Genomic DNA, 26221 nt, shown 5'->3' with positions numbered 1-26221 from the left:
TCCTTCTATCTCTCTCCCACTTCACTTCCTGTTCACTTACTGTCCTATTGAAATAAAGCCATAAAACATATATATATACTGCTGATGAGAACTGATCTTTGAAAAATAACAATCTGATCTAGATTGTGATGACAATCCAGCATGTTCTTTAGCCACAAAATTCTTGCAGACATAGAAGGAGAATGTTAAAAAAAGTGAAATTACAGTACTGGGGCCGGTGTTATGTCGATTTGTGCTATGCTGTCAGATTTTGCTACCTCCCATTAAAACAGTGGGTAGTACAATTCGACAACGAAAAATGCTACTGTAAAGTTGTGGTTTATTAACGTCTGTACCTACCCCAACCCTAAACCTACCCTTAGAGTAATACAAATACAGAATTATGTGTTATATTTGCGGTTGTAGATCGAAGGGATACAGCTACAGGAAACCAACAATAAATATTATTTTATACCAATTAGATTGCGTTTTTATTAAAGTCTACACCTACCCCAACCCTAAACCTACCCTTATGTAACAGTTATGCATATTACATTAAATATTGTTGTTCAGCATGAGAAAAAGGATGCAATATTGATGTGCGCATACGCAGTAAACCCTGGTAAGAAAATCGGACAGGTACGATAATATTTCAGGACACTAATTGCACCATCTAGATGTATTCACATCAAATTCATCTTGATAATATCACATAACTTTGATAGAAAGATATGTAATGGATTACAATCAAACAAAACTTCAGACAACTGTTATTATGACAATATTCACAAAACTAATCAATACTTTGTTGACCCATTACCAAGCAATGCTTAATTTTGTTAAGTCTGTGGTGTGAAAGGGTTGCATTAGCAATTCAGAAAAAACACTAAAGCAAAAACATGGTCAGGTCAAAGTGTCTGGATAATTTTGGTCCCAATTTATTTTTTTTTTTTTATCAATTTTACTGGTAGTCCACCAATGTATGAATAATGTTTTGGGTATAAAATGTCACAGTTGGCTTTATTTTGCTATACACTTGCATAAATAAACTATAGTGTTCTGCATTCAAACAATATAAACCATTATATCTGGTGTCTGAATAATTTTTTGGTTTGACTGTGGATTAATTCCTGTTAAAACTACAAAGAGCAGTGAGTGATTTTCTTTCATTTTCTTGGATTAACATTAAAGACACTGACAGCAGAGCTAGTAAATAAGGCATGGTTAGGTGACACTATAGACCCTTTGCATGTGACGACGCCATGACGGACGGCAGAATCACCGGAAGCACAAGCTAAATAGTAGTGGACGAGCGGGAAGTTTCAATCAGTTTAAAATAAATAACACTAAATTGTATGGCTTCTTCTACTGAACAAGCTATCATACCATTATCGGTCGAGGTAGGGCATCTGGTAGGTGCTCAAAAAGAACGGTATTTGGAGAAGTTGGAGATCGCAGGATTGGACCTCAGTAAATTGCCGAGTCTAAGTTTCGAAGAGTCTTCTGAGTTTGGACTTGCCAAGTTCGACTCAGAAAAACGAACTCTTGAGGATGCGAGTCCAGTCTTTCTACAAATGGAAAGGCAGCGTACTTGATAGCGTCACTCAGCATGCAATAGGCCTGCATGCTTTACTCGAATTAACTTCTTATTTATTTTCAATATATTAAATATATTAGTATTAAAAACTAATACTGTATGTACCTACTCTGATTATTTTCACTTTATATTTATAATGAAATTTAATATAATATTTAACAACTGCCTCTTTTTTATTTTAAAAACTATTAAACATATTAATATGTGGTTCAGGTAACATTACTACTGTGATTATATTTATGTCATTTAAAATAAAATATGTGGAAACAACTGCCTCTTTTCATTAAGAACAATCTAGCAATAAACCCACAATTTAAATAAAAAAAAAGCAGGAAAAACGGTTGAAAGGTGTAAATCAATAGTAAATCAGTGTAAATCAAAATGGAACACCTTATGTTGAATTTTGTGCACAATAGTATTTTGAAATGTATTACTTAAAGTTGTGAGTTTTCTCCTTCGCCATTGATGCGAACCTGGTTCGAACTGAATTCTGGGTTCTGACCCGTATCAAGTCCGCACAAGTCACCTCTCCATGCATCCTCGGTAAAAGGGGCGGATCAAGAACACATCCGGGGATTTGAACTGGACTTGGCTAGATGTGAACTTTGAATTGGAACAGTACTTGGGCAGCGACTGATGAAGTTTTACAAGTCCACAAGAACACAAGGACAGATAAGTATGCATATTGAGAAATGGCTACTGTATCTGACATAGACAGTAAAAGAAATGGACACAGCGACCCCATTGGAACTCAATTGAGACAAGTGAAGCCCGTTTTTAGCTATTTTTAGCACTTCCGTTTCTGACGCGCAGACTCAAACGAAGCTTGACAACGTCAGCAACCTGTCTGACAGATGTAAATGTTCTAGTAGCGGTGCGTGCAAACTGCCATCGTTAATCTTGCAGAGACGGCGAGCTTGAGCGGGGAGTTCTTTGGCGTGAGTGAGCAGGAGTAAGTATTCTGATTAATTATTTTGTATAGTATTTTAAAATGTAAAATGTAAATTAACATATTAAGTTAATTGCCTGCGAGCTTCTCCTCCTGTCTGTATGGTAATGCGACGGAGAGTCACGTGGAGTCGCAATCGTTAGCCTATTTTTACAAAAACTGTTTCTACGGGGCCATAATGTAACATAGAAGGTAATGGAGCCCTTTATACATTGTTGTGTATCTTTAGGAATAAATAATGGACAAATGGAGTCTTTAAATGCCTCAGATGTAAAGTTATTCGCTGTCAAAGTGACACCAAAATGAATGGGAGGTCAATGGAATGCTAACGCAAGTGAAGTTCTGCTACAAGATGGCGGCACCCATCCGACTTCAACTTCCGGTCGACTTCCTTGCCGCCTGGTATCCGACTGCTTCTTCTTTGACGTTTTATGGCGGTTGGCAAACCAGCTTTAGGTGCATTTACTGCCACCAACTAGGATGGAGTGTGGAGCATTGACGGTAATGAAAACTAACTAACTCTGAAGTGAGATCTGATTTGTTTCTATATTAATTGATTCTGTAACTTAAGTTGTAATCTTTCCTTATCATATCCTTTACATTTTATTAAAATATGCTCAACTGTTTCAGGAAGATCACATTTTACACAAAGTCCAGACTCATGTTTACCTATTATAAATAAAGATTGGTTAAGTGCAGTGTGTCCAATTCTAAGGCGAGATATTATGCAGTCTTCCTTTCTATTCCCAAAAATTATCCTCTCATTTCCAACTGTTCTTTGAATATTGTATAAATACCGTCCTTTATTCTCACCATCCCATTTAATTTGCCACATGTCTTTTAATGCTTTTTTGTACCCGACTTCATGCCACACGATCAGTACCACTACCCCTCGCCGCAGACTGTAGCGCGATGACGTCACGAACGTACGTCACGTACGTGTTTACCGCGCATGCGCCTGTAATTTGCATCACGTGATGACTAGTTGTTTTCGGGTCGTGCGTGCGTTAAAATGATGCGCATACTTAACAGACAACTCTAATAAAATGTTAAAGTATTAAAGAACATTAAGGTGTAAAAAAAAAAAGATGGGAAAAACAACAGTAAAAAACAGCCCATATCGATTATTTTAACCATGTTTCATCTGAGGTAAAATTATATGGAATTAAAGTTTATTCTGTAATATCGGTGTAGTATCTTACTTACAATATATTAACATTCTGTTGCACTTTACTTCACTGTATATTGTAATATCACACTTTAATGACACCTTATATATTTCTTATTGAGCTAGTCAAAATTACAACAGATAACAAACAGTCATCAGCTCTAATGGTGCAGATGGTAAAGCGTGTGTTGTTCACAATTTGATGCAACTGATACGAGTACGAATCTGCCTTTTGACAGTTTTTTTTCTCCCTTTTCAAATTTCAAATCACATCAGAAAAGCATTTCTTTTAATTGAACATGAAGGAAATAATCAAAAAGTTGTGAGGCAGGGCTTTATTTTCCTAATATGGTGGCACCCATTTAATAATTTGAATTAAAATTATAATTTACACTCAGTAATTATTGCATACTGTTTTATAATGAACTACAATACTGAGATGCAGATAATTGCCACTATTTGCAATAAGTAATATAAATAGCAGAAAACCATGCTGTTTTAACACCGTATAAATAGAATCTATAGCCATTTGCACTTGGTGTAAATAGCCACTGCCTTTCTTATTTTAATCTTTGCTATGGTTCTTGTTTATCTATTTATTAACTATACATTTTGACATTTTTCTTTTGCTTTGGCAATTCTGCATGTGAAACAAGAAAATATAATTGTATATACAAATATAGATTAAGACTATAGACATGACACAAGAAAAAAAAAACTGAAATTCACCTCCATCACTGATAAAACAATAAGTCAAGCAGTAGCCCTCAAATTCTTTGAATGGATAAAACCCACACAGGACTCTCCTCCTGCGATTCCTCACACAGCCAGGTGGACCATCTTTAATCTCTGCACCGGAGACACTGGGTCAGAGAACATGAAGCCCGGACACTCTGGTTGTGTTCTTCAGACAATGCACTCCAGTTCACGACACCTAATTTACAGAAAAGAACAAACAATACTAAAGCAATATTAAATCATTTTGAAGGCAGAAGACCCATACAAGGAAAATATTTTAAATATATCATAGCATGGTGTTAGAAAAAGTGTTATTTACTTTGTCTGTAAGCTACCTAAGAGATTTAATTTATAACCAGCATTAACATCAACTAAATTAATAAAGTTTGTCAAGTCAAAATTTAGGTTGGCTTGGCTTGAGAAAAGCATGGCCTGAAAGTTTGTAGTTTTTTTTAATTTGAAAATTTTACAGTTGAGGGCTATACAGTCTGTCAGAGAAAGAAAAACAAATAATTACAGTACTCTAGCCACATGAAGTGAGTCTCTTCTCTGAATTTCTTCTCACTGACAATGTCCCCAAAAAGTCATATTAAGACATATGAAGGTCAATTTAAGAGGTAACACTTTACAATAAGGTGTCATAAGTAAACACTAGTGTAGAAAAGGCCAGCTAAGTATAGGGCCATTATTGCCCCCTTGTGACTTTAAGAGGTATTACACTGATTTATCAGTATTCCCCTTTAACGATCCTTTTAACAGTATTAACAGTATGCAGTTCAAAGCACGGACATTCCTCGCTGTTGTTCAAGCTGTTGTTGTTTTCTACTCAGTGCGTTCATATACAAGTGAGTGATTGTGTTTGTTATTCATCTTTAAATTGCTGTATTTGAAGGCATAAGTTTGTGCTATCTCTAATTTCTCATTCTAATTATTTATGTGCGCCATACTCATTGTGTATTGCATCATCCATATACGGTGCTAGCGCTAGTAATGCATACGAGATATGGTTATATAGCGATATTGGTGTATAATATCGTAAACTTAAAGTCACTTTGAGTTTGTGTATGTTATTATTTACTGAATAAGTGAGATTGTTTGTGGTATTTAAGCCATATTTAACGGTTCTTCCGAGCTCAATAGCCAAAGAATGTGATGCCGTTTTCACAAGTGCTAATCTAGTCAGAACATGTCTGAAACGATCTTTATATCACTAATTTGCTAATAGGCTATTATTGCTATTATGTTTAAGTATAGATATTATGTATATGTAACAGAGTGAATTCATATTTCATTACTAATTGGTTCTTGTTATTTCTGTTTGTTTAGAACCACTCACTCATATTAAGTTACACTCCAAACTACTCTGTACTACTCTGCCATACTCTTTGCTGCCTGTACTACAATCATCCACTCAACTAAATTCAAGAACTGTAAATCCTCTACAAGTCTGAAATCATTAAAGTGTACTTCGTCTCTGACCCGGGCGACTTATGTCTGCTCAATTTCCACCAGCACCCACAATAGTCTACCTCACAAATGGTCCTTCGAGCCGGATTTGAAGAGCTGTCATAAGAAAGATGCATCACAGTGATCCAGATCATAGACCTGACCTTCCTGAGCCTGCAGTCAGACCCAGACGAGTGGTGCGGCTCCCTAGTTACTTGTCAGATTTCGAGCTCACTGATCATCAACGAAGGTTACAGTCAAGACAGAAAGTAGATACTTATTCTGAAATGAATGATTCAGAATATCAAGGAAGCGACTGCACCCAAGCTCACCAACACCTTCACTGAGTATGGAACAGGTAGGCAGTCATGGCAGCCGCTGACAGAGTGGAGTCACAGTAGAGAGTATGAACAACAGCGAGCACCTACTTCACCCCTTCTGAGCTGTCATCACAAGTTCTAGCAGAATTCCAGCAGTTGCGGAAAGAGACAGAGAAACTAAGATGTCATTCCTATGAGCAGATACAGAGACTGAAAGAGAAGAACGAGGCCCTGGAAACTCAGTTGAGCCTACTTGCAATGAGTGATCGGCCCAATCATTATCCACAGAGGGCATCTTCCCCTGTTCCTCAACCCCGCACCAATATTCCGCCTGTCACTACAGATGCCAGGCCTATCCTTCTACCTAGATCTAAGCTACCTCCGAGACCGATTGAGAGTGCAGCAGATTCACTCAAACAAGATCAACTACATGACTTCGAACAGAGGCTTCGTCAGCTGTAGATGATATCACCGGCAACTCATGCACGACCCTCACAGCACCAGTCCTTTACCTATAGATCGAATGACAGAGCTGATGATCGTAGTACTGGCTACAGCTCAACCCAGTTAAGGGTTCCCTCCAATCAAGAGAGTAAATATAGGGGACCAGCTCCAATCATCCCAAACTTTGTGAAGCCAGATCCGAGAGTTTTCCCGCCTGCGCATCGCTTTGGAGAACATTCTGCCAGCAGACGCTACAGAGAGATTTAAGTACCAGATCCTTGTTGATCATCTAAAGTTGGAGGAAGCTCTGTTGATTGCAGACTCCTATTGCAACTCATTATACCCCTTCTCAGATACTATGGAGGCACTTAACCAACAGTACGGACAGCCTCACCAGTTGGCCCTTCAGAGAATAGCCAAACTTATGGATGGTCCAAACATCAGCCAAGGGGACGTGAGAGCCTTCCGAATGTTTGCACTGAAAGTTCATTCTTTAGTTAGTATGCTTCAGCAGCTGGGGAATAAAGGCTACATGGAGTTAGAGTGCGCTTCCCATGTATCAAGACTGTTGTGTAAGCTTCTATATGATCTGCAGACTAGTTTTAGACGGTCGGTCCATCCCCAACAAGTTCCCATCCCTACCTTGCTCGATCTCTCAGCATGGTTAGAATTCGAGCTGCAAGTTCAAGAAGACAGTACCAGATTCTATCCTTCAATAGCCGTGTTTCCACTATCGAGCTAGGACCGGGCGTGCTAGTGCGTGCCAGGGCCAGTCGCGTTTCCACTGTCACTTCCGGGGCTTGATCGTGCCTCGTCGGGGCTTCCTCGGGGCCAACGGCCAGGTTTTTTCGGCCCGACGAAATCCTTGGGCCAAAGCGGGCCAGCTGGGGCTAGAGGAGGGGTTGTAATCAAAGGCGGGGTTTCTCCGTGTCTGGAGAGCGTCAGCGCGGATCATTTCAGAAAGATAACAGCTTTAACACGGGTATTAAAGACTTTTTAAAATCAGTTGAGCTCAAAACTCACTCTTAGTCAGCAGCAAGTGTTTGAAATAACTTGATCCGATGTGGATTATAATCACTAAACAAGGCAGAAATATTTATAAGCGATGTAAAAGACTATGCACGCTAAACATTAACATTACCATGGTAAATGCAACCACTTGGAGAATTCAGACATCAGCTTCTTATTCTCTATAACAACTGTGTATTTATTAAGTAACATTTTATTGGTCGTCTGGTTTCAAAGGTTTAGCTCCACGTTGCATATCATCAAAATACAATAATGATTTTTGTTCGTGAGCTTTTATAAAAATAGAGAGTCTGCGCTAGAAAGATAACAGCTAACACCAGCATTAAACACTTTTTTTTTTAAATACGTCAAGCTCAAAACTCACTTTCAGTCAGCAGCGAGTGTTTGAAATAACTTGATCCAATGTGGATTATAATCACCATACAAGGCAAAAATATTTATAAGCGATGTAAAAGACTATGCACGCTGGGCATTAACATTAAACATGGTAAATATAACCGCTTGAAGAAATCAGACGTCAGCTTCTTATTCTCTATCACAATCGTGTAATTATTTAGTAGGCTAACTTATATTATCTGTCGTCTCCAGAGTTTAGCTCCACGTAGCCTATCATAAAAATATAATAATGTTTTTGTTCGGGAGCCTTTATAAAAAAATAAAGATATTATCATTCATTCTTATAATGTGACGTATAGGCTACTGTGACTACAAATAAACAGAAACAGACTCGACTGAATAAGCAGGCTATTTTCATAAGCGTTAAAAATAAATAAATAAAATAGAAAGTGTATTTATGTGTGATTAATTTTGAGTCTTGATAAATTAAATCAATATGATCAATGTATCACGTATTCTATAGTTAAAACATCTTTGTTTTTGAATTTAAATATATAACAAAGCATGCAAACAAACGGCCGCTTTTATCATGTTCGTTTTGTGATCGCACATGTTCCAGTGACCTATTTCTTAGTTTTCTGATAACTTCTCTTTGATGGTGAAATAATGAGGTTGCATGACGTTTTTCTGAGAGGCGTGTAAAGGGCGTGTTTTAGTGACGTGCAGCGGTGCTCCAAGCTCCACTGTGGAAACCCTCCGCTACTCTGGCCTCGGTGCTACTGGCCCGGGGCTATGAGCCCCGCCCGGCCCGCTTTAAGCCCTGGCTCGCACTGGCCCGACAGTGGAAATGCGGCTAATGAGTAGGCCAATAACCATACACAAGAGGGGACACCAGAGAGACACAAGACAGCCAATGAAGGCCACAAGTATCTTCCTTGGTACAGAGACAGACAGCAGTGACATGCCAGGTAAAGCTTCCGACCCTAAGCCCAGAGACTGGAAGATGTTCTGCCCATATTGCGATGCTCAAGACCACTACTTGAATGGGTGTGCCAGTTTCCAAAGACTTAACAGAGATCAGAAAGTGCATTGGATACAATCGCACAAGAGATGTTGGTGGTGTAAGCCGCACAGTGTAACCTTAAGACACCCTGCAAAAGTTGTAATCGCCGCCATCTGTACATCCTCCCTGAGGTTAACGATCGATTCTTTGTGAAAACACCCGAGACACCTAAGGTTGGACCTTCAGAGAATTGCTTGGTGAACATGACTACAGAGACACTGTATCTTGATCAGCCCATCGACAGTCGTTGTGTCTTACTAAAGATCTGTAAAGTACTCATCCGAAATGGCAATCAGTGCTTAGAGACGTACGCTCTCTTGGATGACGGGTCAGAATGCACCATCCTCCTTCATTCGGCGGCCCAGCAGCTTGGATTGACTGGTCGACCCGAAGAGCTTGTTCTACGTACAGTCAGACAAGACCTTCACATCCTGCATGGGGCTTCAGTAACCTTCACAGTTTCACCAGCTTCCCAACCCAAGACTTCATTTAAGATTTGTCAAGCATTTACAGCTGAGACATTGGGATTAGCTGAGCATACATATACAGTAGATGAGTTACAACGCAAGTATAGGAACCTACAAGGTGTACAGTTACCACCTGTTGAATCCGTCCAACCGCTCCTCCTTATAGGGTCAGATTACCCGCATCTCATAACTCCAGTAGAGCCAGTTCCTCTAGGCCCACCTAACGGTCCTGCCGCTATCAAGGCCAGATTAGGCTGGACCCTGCAAGGTCCCACTCAAGAGATCAAGCATTGCTTTGCCAGCCAGCAGTGTCTGTTTACGGCTACTTCAAGCTCGCATACCAACCTGTACCGACAAGCTGAGAAATTGTGGCAACTAGATGTGCTCCTGTACCGCAGTGAGAAGCTCATTACCCGCTGTAAGCAAGATCAAGATGACCTTTCACTGCTAGAGGCCAAGACTACTAGAGTTATTGGCACTGGCATCTAAGTTGCGAGACCTCCTAGCCACAGGAGGATTTGATCTAAGACAGTGGGCCAGCAATGTCCCTCAAGTACTGGACTCTATCCCATCAGAAGCCAAGTCAAGTAACTTAGTATTGTAGCTGACCCAAGAGCAACCAGAATTACAAGAGTCAGCACTTGGACTACTCTGGCACTGTACCTCTGACACACTGTCATACAAGTATCGCCCCATTGAAAGCTCTGCCCCTACTATGTGTCATATTTACAAGGTTCTAGCCAGTCCGTATGATCCCCTGGGGTACATCGTCCCTTACACCACGAGAGCTAAAGTCTTAGTCCTATCTGTGGGACAAGAAGAGGGAATGGGATGACTAGGGCTGGGTATCGATTCAGATGTTCCAGATCGATTCGATTTCGATTCACAAGCTCTCAAATCGATTCGATTTCGATTCGATTTCGATTTTCTATTAGAGCTGTAATCGGGCCTTAAAAGTTAAGCCCGACATGTCCCGAGCCCGACAGGTTTCGGCCCGAGCCCGACACGTACATTTTGATTGACAGCTTTTTAGTGAACGAACTCCATCGCACACCTGTAAGTGATAGGTGCGTAGAAAATAAAGACCAGGTGGGTCGCATCAACATATAAGGAACTCCCGCACACTATCTTAACTTGCAAATTAATTTTTTTTTTACATTTTAAATCACACCAACGTTTCGGTCACACGACCTTCATCAGGAGTATACAAATGTTCAAATTAATCTCTTTTAAAATAAATACATGACCAATTAACAGAGCTCCATCTGCACAGAATTAAGCTCATTCGGAATACATAATTAGCACCACATCATAAACAATTACAACAATCAAGATCCCCCTATAGGTTAACAAAATCATCCAAAAAACACAATCAACACATCGTCATCAAACAGCATCAAATTGTAATTCTAAACCGGTAGTCAGGCTCCATAGTCTCTCAAACTCATCGTGAATACACAGTAAAAACAACACCTCATTCAAAACAATTGCATGACTATAACATTACATTAAATAATGCTTCATCGTTCATACCCATAGGTGATAAAGTTTGAAGGGTGTAAATCCAAAACAGTTCGCGTCTCTGTAGAAGTAATTCGATGTCTCCACCTCTAGGTGGCAAAGTTACTTTCTCAATCCCACAAAAGCGTAAAGAGGTTACATCGTGATTCAAAGTTAAAAAGTGTGCCGCAACTGGATAATTTAGATCTTTTCTTCTGATCGAACTCTTATGTTCACTAATTCTTTGTTTCAATTGACGTGACGTTTTTCCCACATAGCCTATACCAGAAGGACAACGGATCAAATACACAACATGAGTGGAAACACAAGTAATCACAGATTTGATGCTATATTTTTTGCCAGTTCTAGGATGACAAAAAAATTATGTTTTAAAAGTATTGTTACACTGAGCAAAATTCCCACAACGATAATTGCCCTTCTGTATAGGACTAAGTAAACTCTGAGATGCACGAGGGCTAACGCTCTGAAAATGAGCATGTACCAAGCTGTCTTTTAAATTCCTAGCGCGTTTGTGTACAATCAAAGGAGGATGTCTAAAAATATCGCTCAGCTCTGAATCAGAAGACAACAAATGCCAGTGCTTTTTAAAAATTTATCATGTAAGACTTAGGTGAATATGTGGTAATACAAGCAAAAGAATACTTTCTTGTTTTTCTTGTCTTCTTTTTTAGCAATTCAGACCGCGTCTTTTTAAAAGCTGTATTGAATCCTTCATCAACCCAATCTAAAGGGTAACCTCTGTTCAAAAATTTATTTTTCATGATTTTCGATTTCTCAAAGTCGGAATCAGAATAACAAATCCTCCTCAGTCTGTAGAACTGACTCTTAGGCAGTCCTTTTTTTTAAAAAGTCGGATGAAAACTGGTAGCGAGTAAAAGTGTGTTACGATCGGTCTCTTTTGTAAACAAAGTTGTAGCTAAACCGCCTTTGTTCTTCTGTATCCACATATCAAGGAAGTGTACTCTAGACGGATTAATTTCAGAAGTAAAATCCAAGTCGTCAACCAAGCTATTCAAATATGTCAAATTCTCAAGCCTCATCGTGATCACCCAAAAAGACACAGAAAATATCGTCAATGTATCTATACCATTTGATGATCTTTGAATAGAAAGGATTATTTTCTGTATTCAATACATAACTCTCTTCAAAAAACCCATAAATAGATTGGCATAGTTAGGGGCAAAATTCGAGCCCATTGCTGTCCCACTTATCTGAAGAAAAAAAATCCTTATCAAAACTAAAATAATTATATTTCAAAAGGTACGAAGCCATCTCGATGATAAAGTCTGATGGTGGACTAAAGTCCTCGCGTAACGAAAGATAATGTCTAAGGGCAATAAGTCCTTTTTCATGTGAGATGTTAGTATATAGACTTATGTCCAAAGTTAATAATAAAGAATTATCGGGTAAATCATATAACTCAGAAATCTTGTTGATAAAGTCTGTAGAATCTCGAATGTAAGTAGGTAACGAATAAACAAAAGGTTTTATAAAAAAATCAACATACTGAGATAAAGGAGATAAGAGGGAATTAGTCTCTGCCACAATCGGACGACCTGGAGGGTCAATAAATCTCTTATGAATTTTAGGAAGAGTATAAAAAACAGGTCTAATCGGGTGTTGACAATACAAAAATTTAAACTCCGATTGAGATATCCAACCTTCTGTTTTAGCATTTGTTAAAAATCACAATATCTCAGATTGATAAGTGTTGGTAGGATCACTGGGAAGTTTTTTTATAAAACTTAATATTCTGTAATTGTGAAAGAATTTCGTGTTGGTATTTTTTCGTATCTTGGATTACAATAGCCTTGGTTTTATAATGATGCTTGGGTCACTTATCAGTTCGGTCAAAGCTTTTTTCTCATTTAATGAAAGATTATGAGAAATTTTATTACTAGAAGAACAAGCTTCCATCACCTCTTGTTCAACCAAACGACAAAAAGTATGAATAGTGTGGTTAGACACATGAGGGCAAAAATTACTTTTAAGTCTAAAAGGTGGCGTAGATAAACCTGATTCTGATTTGGAGAAAAAATACTGTAGTTTCATCTGTCTAAAACATTTAAACAGATCCACTTTTAGACCAAAACAATTGACACCACTAGTAGGCACAAAAGATAATCCTTTGGATAAAACCACACTTTGATCATCAGAAAGTTCCTTTTCAGAAATATTAATTACAGTCTCTTTGAGTAGCTGCGAGTCCACGGTCGTAAACTTCTTTGAGGCTCTTGAACTTCTTCGACATTTCTTCTTTGTAGTCTCCGTGGAGGGGCTCGTCTGTCCAAAAAAGAAGTCGAAGCGTGTGCACTCGAATCACTGTCGATGGTAAACTCACTCTCAGTGGAATCACTCTGTCCATTGAAAAAGGTCGATCCATTTCTTCTTATCCTTATTGGACATCAGCAGATACTTGTTCCACAATCAGAAGCATCAAATCCATAGAACACTTGTTAAGAATCTCGCTCCATTTCTTTAAAAACTGTTTATTCTGTTTGCACAATGTAGGAGGTTTGGGAATTCTCAGACCGCGTGGGATTCTTTGACAGCTTTTTAAAAGCCCGAACCCATTTACAACCCGACATTATTCAAATGTATGCAGCAAACAGCTCTTTTGCCTTTTGTCAGGAATGAGTCATTTATACATGGTTTAACATAATTTATACATGTCTAACGTAATAGGCCACTTGGAAGTTTGAACAAAGAAATAAAATAAGTCCTCTGTAACATCATAATATCTAAGCACTATAAATAGCCCTAGGCTCATTTAGCATATAAATAGGCCAACGCACCAATAAAAACAAGTCTTTCTTAAAAAAATTAAGATAAATTCTAAATTAAGATGGGTATTTGGCAATAACGAAATGAATTAAGATAAAGGCTCTGCCTTTTGGATGATCACTGATGGTGCGTCATTATTCACTCATTATAAACAAGGTCAAAACTTTTCCAAACCTCAGACTTTGCTTTAGTTGCTGGTGCTACCAAAACGTAATCGTCAGAAGCAAGCCTCCGTTTCAACTACTCAGCATACGTTTTCGCATCTTTCTCACGCTTATCGAAACACATTACATGACCGCACAAGCCCGAGCCCGATTGGTTCGATTGGCAATGGGTTCTTCACACTGCCTAAACATGTGCAATTGTGCTTTTGAAGACAACTGACCATGCGCACCTGTCCGCGCGGTTGTCTGCTTAGAGCCTCGGTACACACTCTCCGATGGCGATGTTTACATCAAGCCTGCATAGCGGTCCATAGCGGAGTCGCGGATGCAGATAGTATAAGAGGCTTTAAGATGCAGTCTGTAAGACGCGAACGGGAGCATGACCTGACGCGCAACATTGCAGAAAATGTGCGTTCACAAATGTAGCCTATGTTGATCCAAATATGGAAAGCTCTTTCGAATTTAATAATATGAGGTTCTCTCCAGAGATGTTTTGCCACATTTCTTCAATTAACGATGATTGCTGCGTAGTATATGGTGTTTCCATTTGCTTTAACTTCTTCAAGTGAGTTGCAAAAGCGGTGCGTGTATGTTCAGGATATGGTGAGCCGCATTTGAATTCATGACGGGCCGCGGGTTGAGAACCACTGCTTTAAACTGAATAAATGAATGACAGGTTCGTTGGTAACATCACACAAGGCACATAAGAGGGTGACATCTAGTGGAGAAGATTTGTAATTAGATTAACGCTAATCTTACGTTCAATGTCTGCGGAAATAAATATGGAAAAAAAAATCGATTCATGGTCTTTGAGAATTGACCACATTTTAAAAACCGATTAATTGAAAAATCCTAGGGATGACCCTCAACTTTCAGAAGAACTGCTCCAAGCCTGGCGAACATGGGAGCAAGAGTTACCAAACATCAAGCACATCTCCATTGCCAGATGTTACGTCACTTGGATAACCCACTGAGTATCAGAACCCTACACATTTTCTGTGATGCTTCAGAGCAAGCTTATGGCTCAGTAGCCTACATCCAAACACTCAGTCCTCAAGGAGAAAAGGAGATAGCTTTCTTGACTGTCCATTCCAGAGTTTCTCCAAAGAAACAACAGTACATACCTCGTCTTGAGTTTTGTGCCGCTATGACAGGAGCACAACTAGCCAAATTACCGAAGACAGAGCTCAGTGTTCCCATACATCAGGTCACACTCTGGTCGGATTCTACCACTGTGCTGGCATGGATTTAAGGGTATTCGTGTCGATATAAAGTCTTCGTCGGAACGAGAATTGCAGAAATACAGGAGTTAACAGACCCCAAGGACTGGCGTTATGTTGATTCCAAGTCTAATCCTGCTGATGACATCACTAGGTGCAAGACCTTGGCTGAGTTAGCCAAGTCAAGCCGATGGAGTCAAGGCCCATCATTCCTTCTCCTGCCCGCAGATCAGTGGCCTCAGAGTCCTCTCCTACAGCTACCTACTGAAGATTCAGAGCTGAAGCAGGTCACATTATGTGGACTTACAATTCCTGTCACCAACCCAGCTTTGCCTGACTGCAATCAATTTGGATCTTATAAGGAACTACTAGCAGCTACAACTAGAGCCTTGCATGGGGCGGCTACCCCTACTGAAGTGCTAACAGCTGAGGATTATAGAAAAGCCCAACTAACCCTCCTTCATCAACCACAAATCCAGTTTCCCAATCGAAATGGCTCATCTTAAGTCAGGAAAACCTCTACCAATGAGAAGTCGTCTTTTGTGCCTTGCCCCAGAGTATGACAGCAGTACCCACCTCATCAGAGTTGGAGGTCGTCTCAGAAGAACAGAGCAGTTAGACGAATCCACCATACACCCTATAGTCCTCGACCCTAAGCATCCCCTGAGCAGACTCATCATCCAGGACTTTGATGAAATTCCTCACCATCCAGGAGCAGAGAGAGTGTTTGCTGAAATACGTCGTAAGTACTGGATACTGAGAGGCCGAGAAGCTATTCGGCATCACCAGAGAACATGCTTAGGCTGTCAACAATGGAGAGGCCAGCCCAGCATTCCCAGGATGGCAGACTTGCCTCCTTCAAGACTGCATTTACTTCAACCACCCTTCTAATCTACAAGAGTGGATTGTTTCGGCCCTTACCTCATCAAGATTGGGCGCAGACATGAGAAACGATGGGGTATCATATTTAAGTGTCTAACAACAAGAGCTGTATACCTGGACCTGCTCTATCAGATGGACACAGATTCATTCTTAATGGCCCTCCGAAGATTCATCTCCCGTAGAGGCAAGCCATTTGAGATAATCTCTGACCAATGTACAAACTTCAGAGGTGGCAAGAAAGCACTACAAGAAGATTTTGCTGTGCTCCATCCTTCCCTCCAGGAGAAATTATCAAACCACCAGATTAGTTTTAAGCTCAACCCCCCAGGTGCTTCACACTTTGGGGGCTGTTGGGAGAGAGAAATAAGATCCATAAAATCAGCTCTCTGTTCTAGTATAGGGGATCAAATTGTGACCGAGGAAGTACTGGGTACTGTGCTTGTTGAGATTGAAGGCATTCTCAATTCGAAGCCAATCGGATATACGTCCTCAGACATAGCGGACCTTGATCCAGTCACTCCCAACATGTTGCTCATGGGGCGGCCTGACTCATCCTTGCCACAATTAGTATACCCTGAATCAGAGTTGCTGAGCAAACGGAGATGGAGACACAGTCAGCTTCTGGCAGACCAATTCTGGAGATGTTTCCTCCGTAACTATCTCCCAGACCTGCAAGTCCGACAGAAATGGCACAGAGGCAGAGAATCTACAACCAGGCATAGTTGTCATGATTGTTGATCATCAATTACCCAGAGCTCAATGGCCAGTTAGACAAGTAACAAAAGTGTTTCCTGGGGAAGATAGGCGAGTCAGGACTGCAGAAGTGGAAGTTAAGAATAAGACCTATCTTCGTCCCATCAGCCGGCTAATCAGCCTCCCAGCTTTTTGAGTACTCTTTAGTACTACCTCTTTAACATACTTGATGCCTTACCTTAGTGCCTTATCCAAATTATACATTTCCACAGCAAATGTGGGGGCGGCTGTAGAAAAGGCCAGCTAAGTATAGGGCCATTAGTGCCCCCTTGTGACTTTAAGAGGTATTACACTGATTTATCAGTATTCCCCTTTAACGATCCCTTTAACAGTTTTAACAGTATTGACAGGATGCAGTTCAAAGCATGGACATTCCTCGCTGTTGTTCAAACTGTTGTTGTTTTCTACTGAGTGCGTTCATATACAAGTGAGTGATTGTGTTTGTTATTCATCTTTAAATTGCTGTATTTGAAGGCATAAGTTTGTGTTATCTCTAATTTCTCATTCTAATTATTTATGTGCACCATACTCATTGTGTATTGCATCATCCATATACGGCGCTAGCGCTAGTAATGCATACAAGATATGGTTATATAGCGATATTGGTGTATAATATCGTAAACTTAAAGTCACTTTGAGTTTTTGTATGTTATTATTTACTGAATAAGTGAGATTGTTTGTGGTATTTAAGCCATATTTAACTGTTCTTCCAAGCTCAATAGCCAAAGAATGTGATGCCATTTTCACAAGTGCTAATCTAGTCAGAACATGTCTGAAACGATCTTTATATCACTAATTTGCTAATAGGCTATTATTGCTATTATGTTTAAGTATAGATATTATGTATATGTAACAGAGTGAATTCATATTTCATTACTAATTGGTTCTTGTTATTTCTGTTTGTTTAGAACCACTCACTCATATTAAGTTACACTCCAAACTACTCTGTACTACTCTGCCATACTCTTTGCTGCCTGTACTACAATCATCCACTCAACTAAATTCAAGAACTGTAAATCCTCTACAAGTCTGAAATCATTAAAGTGTACTTCGTCTCTGACCCGGGCGACTTATGTCTGCTCAATTTCCACCAGCACCCACAATACTCTACCTCACAACTAGTTAATGTATTAATTAACATGAACTAACAATGAACAATACATGTGTTACAGTATCTATTAATCTATGATAACATTAATGAAAAAGATTACAAATATGATCTTTTTTTTTGCAATGCATGCAACCATCAATGGCATTACTTATATTAATAAAGTCTTTCTGCTCTATTTTAAGACATCTTTAATGTTTCATTTTAGGCGAAATAAGACTTTGAAAGACCAGCATTCAAATACTATATCACAAAAAATGTCATAAATGTTTGAAATCGCACACATTTGCAATGACACTCTCTATGATTATGACCAAAGCATTCTTACAATTAAAAGCAATTTAAACGCACATTTTTAAGAAAACAAAAGTAATATCTCATATCCAGCATACTTTACGAACATCCGGAAGTGAATGAACCTGGATATGCGCAGCCCTACTGTGTATGCGCGGTAAACACACGTCAAGTACATACATGACGTACTTACGTGTCGTCACTGCGCTACAGTCTGCGGCGAGAGTAGTACTTGGGTAAACGGGGTATCCCCATACACTGGTGCTGATGTCCAGAGGTGTCAAGTAACGAAGTACAAATACTTCGTTACAGTACTTAAGTAGCAATTTGGGGTATCTATACTTTACTTGAGTAATAATTTTTCAGCCAAATTTTTCCTTCTACTCCTTACATTTTCATGCAAGTATCCATACTTTCTACTCCTTACATTTTAAAAATAGCTTTGTTACTGCCATTTAGCTTGTTTTCATTCCGGCTTATCATCATTCAAAAAAAAAAAAAAAAAAAAAAAAAAAACCTATCCGGATGAAGTGAATTGGATTGTGGTTGGATGAGATGTATAAACATTTACAATTCCGACACCCTATTGGTTTGTACGCGATCCATCGCACCTGCACAGGACACATCACACCCCAGCCAGGACATAGCCAGTTTTGGGTTCGTTTATCAAAACATATATTTCTTAAAAGTAGGGTTGGGTATGGAACCGGTATGCACCGAACCAAATAAGGACGCAGATTTCAGGTGCCTTTTAAATGCCTGAGCGATCGAAATTTGTCCTGGTTCTCCGAAATGTACACAAGAAACACGGGTGTCGCTAGGCTTTTTTAGTGGGCTGTAGCATTTAGCTCAATAAACTGTACACAAATTTGCGATCGCCTGAGAGTCAGTCCCCTTAAATTTCATATGAAACCGGCGTCAGATCCGTCTCCTCCCCGTCTTTCAGCGCGCTCTTCAATCTACTGACCGCGAGCGGAGCAGCGCGAGTGCACTCAAATAGAGCCCTGCACAGGCCTCAAATCTAGGCCCGAGCCCGGACCTGGCCCGAGACGCTCAGGCCCTAGCCCGACCCGTGTCCGACAGCTCATCAAAATTATCAGCTCGAGTCCGACACAAGCCCGTGTTTTTATTTATTTATTTATTTTATTACACAGTGGAAGCCTGCCCTATTTGCAACAATTAAAAAATGGGTAAGTTTTGTGTTATGTTTCTTTTCATGTCTTTATCAAGTTAATTTAGAAAAATGTTTGGAGCATTTTTTTTTTTTAAAATGACGATTAACGTTAAACAGCCGAGCCAACAGCGAGTAACCTAACACATATTTAATCAATTAAGCCTCTCAAATTAACGCTAATACTTTACTTGGCTACAATAAAATCCATATATAAAACACTTCAAGCATATCACACAGACAGTTTAATAAATGTTTATTTATTAAACCACAGTGAGTAAAATCAAATAAAAAAAATTGAAATACTTAGGCAGGTTCGCAACAGCGCTCGCAAACTAAATGAGAAATAGACTACAATCTAAACAAATTAATTTAATTAAAAACAAACAGGTTATCTTACCTCAAAAAATGCACCACAGAACATGTCAATTCTTTTTTCCATTAGTTTCCAACAGTTAAACGAAAATAAAGTCCAGTCTTAATGAAAAGTTAGAACAGTCTCTTACAGAGCATCGTGGAGAAAAAGAATAGCCCCCAGAGTGGAAGGTTTTAACCCAGTCCTCCTCTCTTCTATCACTCTTCCCGCTGCGCTGAAGACACGTTCGCTGCTGCTGCTGCAGACGGGACACTAAACACAGAGCGAGCCAGTCTTGACAGTTGCGGTAGCAGGGTCTCGTGCTGTTTAAATTTACATTACTTTAGAGGCCTGTAATAGCTACTACTACAACAATTTAAAACTGTTTTCTACAGTAGGTGAATATATTGTAAAATGTAATTCACTCCTGTGAACAGAGCTGAATTTTGTCACATGATCCTTCAGAAATCACTTTAATATGCTGATTTGCTGCTCAATAAATATTTATTATCATTAAAGTTGAAAACATTTGTTTGCAATTTTTTTCATGATTCTTTAATGAATAGATAGTTCAAAATGATCTGAAATGCAGAGCTTGTGTAACACTACACACTACATTCAAAACTTTAATTCAGCAATGCATACATTCAATTAATCAGAAGTGACAGTAAAAACATTTAAAAAATTATTATTATTATTTTTATATTATTATTATTATTATTATTTTAGAAAATATTTATATTTGAGCTAAATTCTGTTCTTTTGAACTTCCTATTCATTAAAGAATCATGAAAAAAAGGAAACTGTTTATATTTTAACATATTTCAAACTGTTTTCACACAATACATATCTTATTTTCAATTCTGTTAAACCATCTGCATGTAATACTCACCTTTTAATCTTTTCTACAAACAGCAGCAACAAACAGCAGAAAAAAACAGCAGAAACAACAGCACCATAATGTTTTCTTGCTACAGCAGCTGAAGACAATCCTGAATCTGAAACAGATGAAGACAGACAGTCATTGATATTTAATCAGGAACTGATAATCAGCTTTATCAAAATCTTTGTCTGATATTTACACATTTCCACTTTGGTCTACAATGACTAAATAATACTTACTAATGACAGCAACACTGAAGGTCCTCATGATGCTGAATCTGCTGTTACTGATCTGTAGTTGATATTCTCCAGAGTCTGTGGTTCTGGTGTTCATGATGGTCAGAGATCCAGTCTGATGATCCAGCTTCAATCTGTCTCTGAATCTCTCAGTGTCTTCATTACACCCAACGTCTGTACAGCTATTAATGTCTATACGAGTGTCATTAAAATACCACATGATTACATCATTTGCTTTTCTTCCTACTCCAGGATCTAAAGTGACAGATTCTCCCTCCTTCATTGACTTTCTCTTCATTTGATCTCGTTCAGCAGCAGGAACATCTGAAACACAAACCAACAGATGACTGTAGAATATTTTAATAAAATAAAAAAAAAACTAACATTGTGATTACATATGATTATCAGTCTGAAAAGTGACATTTATTCAAGGTTTTTTTTTTTTTCCCTCGACTTATTTTGAACCAAATCATTAATTAAACAGATGAAAATTAAAAGGTAATGGATGGGTGACAAAATGTAATCTCCAACAGAACAGAAAATTGCAGCTTGTTATGAGCTAAAAGTAACAGCTCACCAAAATAAAATTTGGTTTGCAGTCTTATTGTAATTGATGTACAGTATCTTATTCTTAATGATGTTAACTGAATTTGACAATTTCACTTGTACAGCATATGTGTTTTTAAAGCAGCATGTGTGCCCTATAAAATGTATATTACGGTTGCACAAGTTGCTACATAATAAACACATGAATGTGACTTAAACATGCATAACCTTGTTTTAAAACAGTAAATAACTCACCACGGACAGTAACACTGAAGCTCCTTGCGATGTTACGGCTGGTGATCTCTACTTTATAAACTCCAGCATCTGAAGTGTTGATGTTTGTGATCATAAGAGAGTTGTCTGTCAGATTCAGTCTGTCTCTGAATCTCTGGGGACACCGATCATCTGTACAGATCTTATTCTTATCTCCATTTAAATAAGCTATACGAATGTTATTAAAATACCATGTCATTCTATTTTCTTTGTTTGTGTCAACACCAGTGTGTAGAATGACTGAATCTCCCTCCATCGCAGACACTGACTCTTCATCGGTATCATCTCCGGACACACCTGAAGAAGAAACAAGCCGTTAAAAATAAATAAAACATGGGGCAGTGGGACAAAAATATACATGATTAGTGGTGTGAAAAGCTGTGTGTGCGCACTATTATTCTGCAGATCATAAATAAAATGAGTACTTATGTCTGCATTCAAATTTCAGTTTTAAGTTTTCACGACCTAAACAAGATTGATAATTCACTCAACTTGTCCTAGAAATGTAACCTGTAATGTAACTTCAATGTATTATAATCATGGCTCTAACCAGCTTTGAGCTCAATGAGGTCTAAACCTTTTTTTATATTCACCATTAAAATGTATTTTCTGAATAACTAATTACCCATTTAAAAGTCATCCTGAGAGTGTCTGCATGTACAACCCCTGGCTAAAACATCACCACACTTAGGTGTTTACCCAAATTATTTACTTTAACAAATAACAAATATCACAAAAAAAGTTTAATTATTCAAAACTGTATGTAAAACATACCGCAAACAAATTAAATTAAAATATTTTAATTAATGGGAAAAAAATGTCCATATCAAGTAGAGAAAAAAAATTGAATCAACTAGTAATTTGCATTTCTGAACAAATACCAGCACATATCTAAAATGCTAATTAGTCAGCAGTTAAAAGAGAGTGCTTCCAGACCCTAACAAGCAGTTGGAGACTTGGAGTTGACTAATTGAAAGGAAATATGATTCCTACAGGAGAGCGGTCAGTTGAAATGATAGAAAGGACTATAAAACTCCTTCAAGAAAGAAATCTAACACGGAGTGTGACAAAATAAAATGTATGTTCCCAGCCAGCTGTTTCTAAAATTAACAATAAATAAAAGTATAAACAAAATGGAAAGATTATAAATGAAAACATACAGACGAATCATGGATGACAACGCTCAACGAATGGGCGTGGACAGAACTGAACTATATACCAATTCAGAGTCATGGTTATATCTCTTGCAGCTGTGTGCAATTTTTGCTTTTTTTTTACTTTTAAAACATACATTTCATTTAAACGATAGGTCTACATATTCAAATTTGCTGTTCAATGATGTATTGTATTAGCCCTACAAACCTCACTATTAACATTTTTACACAAAATGTATTTATTTTCACAATTCTGACTTTTTTTTTCCTCTCAAATGCAAGTTTATATATCCAAATTCAGACATTATAACTCGACTTAACTCAATATTGCGTTTGTCAATTCTGAGGGAAAAAACACTGAAGAGTTGAGGGGAAAAGAAAGAATGACGAGTTGTTTTTCCTTATTAGAATTGTGAGATATCATCTCGGAACTGCAAGAATAAAGACATAATTTTGAAATATAAAATCTAATTTAGTTTTTTTTTTTATTATTATTATTCTTTTATTCCAGTTGAAACGTCATTTTCTGCCACTAGATCAGCATACAAAAACATCATCATTAGCCCGGATCTGGCCCGTGTGAAATCCATGCGGGCCAGATGTGGGCTGGATCATGGGCCGAAACTGCTTGCTGTCTGGGTTGTATTTAGTGCATATAATAGCAACACAATAGCTACAATAATAAAACAATAACAATAAGTGAAATGATACATTTGAATGCAAAGAAGTACTGTTTGTAGGATAGGCCTACAAAATGGATCAGATTCGCTGTTTTACCCTGTGATCGTAAGAGACTGCAAATGTCTTACCAGGCACTAGAAAGAGCAAACATCCTACCATCAAAGCAAGAATCGCCTTCATCACTTTCATCCTGAAAAACTCCGATTTCATTGAACAAAATGTCGCGTTTAAGTGAAAGTGAAATCTGAGGCTTACGAAACAACACTTCTTAACTTCATGTCGGAGCTTTCATTGGTCTATTTAACCAAAATTCGTCGACATTATGAGACTTCTTGGTGAGAACTCGCTGACATATAATGAAAAACAGCTCGCAAATACGCCTAATTGAAGCCAAAGTTGGCGACCGCCGCCTCGCCGACGTTCACGGTTTCAACCTTTTTCTTCTTCTTCTTCTTTCGGGTTTAATGGCGGTTGGCAACTAATCTCAAAGGTGCATTACCGCCACCTACTAGACTGGAGTGTGGGTATTAGAATGACATAAAAAAGAGGTGAAGAAAAATTAAATTAGTAAATAAAAGAAGTAAAAACTTATATAAGATCTTTACAAAAGAAAATTCCTTCCTATTAAATTCTTTCACTTAACCCAGTGTTTTTCAAAAACAAAATTAATAAATTGTGTATACTCCCAGATGCTTTCCCTAATAAATGCTCAAGTGTCATGCTTTGTTCATCCATCTGTGCCTTTAATTCTGCCCGATCTTCTTCATATTTTTTGCAGTCTAACAATATATGCTTCACTGTCTCTTGCACATTACACTCAGTGCATAATCCAGTGGGATGTTTACATATTCTATGCAATGTTGTATTTAAACCAGTGTGACCAATTCTAAGACGTGCGACTAACATCTCCTCCCTAGGGCTTCTGCCCTTCCTCATGCTTGTGACTACTTGATTTTGTATGCTGTGTAGGTGACATCCTGTATCCGCTGTGTTCCAATATTCTTGCCATATATTAAGAGAATGTTGCTTTATGATGGTTTTGACCTCTGCTCTGCTTATTGGTACTTGTACATCTACTATTTCATGCTTTATAGAATTTTTTGCTAGCGTATCCACAACTTAATTTCCTTCCACCCCCATATGAGCAGGAACCCAAAGGAAGGAGACAACCGCTCCCTTATTATGAAGTGTGAGAAGCAAGTGAAGTATTCGATAAATGAGGTCTTGCCTACATGACGCTCTCCCAGATTGAATGCTTAATAATGCTGATAAACTGTCTGAGGCTATAATAACACCTTGACTCTGATGATTTTTCCCCACCCACTCTAATGCCAGTAAAATTGCTATCAACTCCACAGTGTAAACTGACAGGTAGTCTGTAGTCCTCTTTTTGACTACTACTTCATACCGAGGAATATAAAATGCTGCACCAGTACGGCCTGTTTCCGGCTGCTTTGATCCATCCCTGAAAATGAATACTTCCTCCTGATACTGCTCTACATAGTTTTGAACTATTATCCACTGTGGCATTATTTTTGAGTTTTCTTTTAGTATTTGTTGTAAGCTTATATTTACAGATGGTTTTATAAATTTCCAGGGTGGTATATTTGATATTGCCACAGTGGGTCCTATTTGCAACTGACTGAGACCTGCATTTTGAGCCTTAGCATCCCCCACCCATCCGAAACTGTAAAAATTACTTTTATTATGCTCTGCGCATTCTTGCAAGACAGTTTTTGTGGGGTGCACCATACTATGTCCTTGTAAATTAGTCCAATATGCCAACATCATCTTGACCCTCCTAATACGCAGCGGCATCTCTCCTGCTTCCACCTGTAAAGCGGTAACTGGTGATGTTTTAAATGCCCTAGTACAAATCCGAAGTGCCTGTGCCTGCTCCACATCGAGCTTTTTAAGGTTAGATTCTGATGCCGACATATACGCTAAGGAACCATAGTCAGAGGCAGTTCTCATGAGAGCCTGATATATGTTTATTAGCGAAGCTCTACTTGCTCCCCAGTCTCGCCCTGATAGACATCTCAACACGTTGTTGATCTTCTTGCACTTATTTCTGACCTTATCAATATGCTGACACCAAGTCAACCTCTCATCAAAGAGAACTCCTAGAAACCTCACCACCTTAACCTGTTCCAAATCCTGTCCATACAATTTCAGTGGCACTACTTTGTGGCGCTTAGAGAAGCATATAACTTTAGTTTTTGGAATTGAGAGTTTAAATCCCCATTTATAAGTCCATTGTTCAACTTTCTCTATTGCATTTTGCATTTTCTTTCTAAGATATTCTACATTTCGACCTCTAACCCAGAGTGCTCCATCGTCTGCATAAAGTGACTTACCTATATTTCCACTTACCTGATCAAAAATGTCATTTATCATAATATTAAACAGTATGGGGCTGCACACACTACCTTGTGGGGTACCATTTTCCACTATATGCCTACTTGAATACTCTGTACCAACCTTAACTTCTATTGTTCTTCTATCCAGGAAATCTAATACCCAACCAAATAACTTACCTTTTATTCCTAATTTGACAAGTTTTATAAGAAGTCCATCCTTCCACAGCATATCATATGCTTTTTCGATGTCAAAAAACACAGCAATTACACTTTCCTTATTAGTTTGTGCTTTCCTTACTT

The 26221-nt window shown here is 38.5% G+C and overlaps 1 protein-coding gene and 1 long non-coding RNA gene across 2 annotated transcripts in view; both read right to left on the bottom strand.

The window, feature by feature from the left end:
- LOC113074988 (uncharacterized) overlaps positions 1–23979 on the bottom strand; it is a 77385-nt gene extending 53406 nt beyond the window's left edge. The window contains exon 1 of the mRNA XM_026247703.1: positions 23690–23979. Coding sequence (XP_026103488.1) covers positions 23690–23771 — 82 coding nt within the window. The 5' untranslated portion in view covers positions 23772–23979. The remainder of the gene's footprint in view (positions 1–23689) is intronic.
- LOC113074989 (uncharacterized) lies at positions 19681–20715 on the bottom strand. Its single transcript, XR_003280864.1, has 2 exons — positions 20681–20715; positions 19681–20111 (listed from the first exon to the last, which is right to left on the bottom strand). It is a non-coding gene; the product is annotated as an uncharacterized LOC113074989 (long non-coding RNA).
- Positions 23980–26221: the final 2242 nt, after the last annotated feature.

The sequence above is a fragment of the Carassius auratus genome, unplaced genomic scaffold, assembly GCF_003368295.1.
Source record: "Carassius auratus strain Wakin unplaced genomic scaffold, ASM336829v1 scaf_tig00015962, whole genome shotgun sequence".
NCBI lineage: Eukaryota > Metazoa > Chordata > Actinopteri > Cypriniformes > Cyprinidae > Carassius > Carassius auratus.
This window is presented reverse-complemented; position numbering and strand designations above follow the sequence as displayed.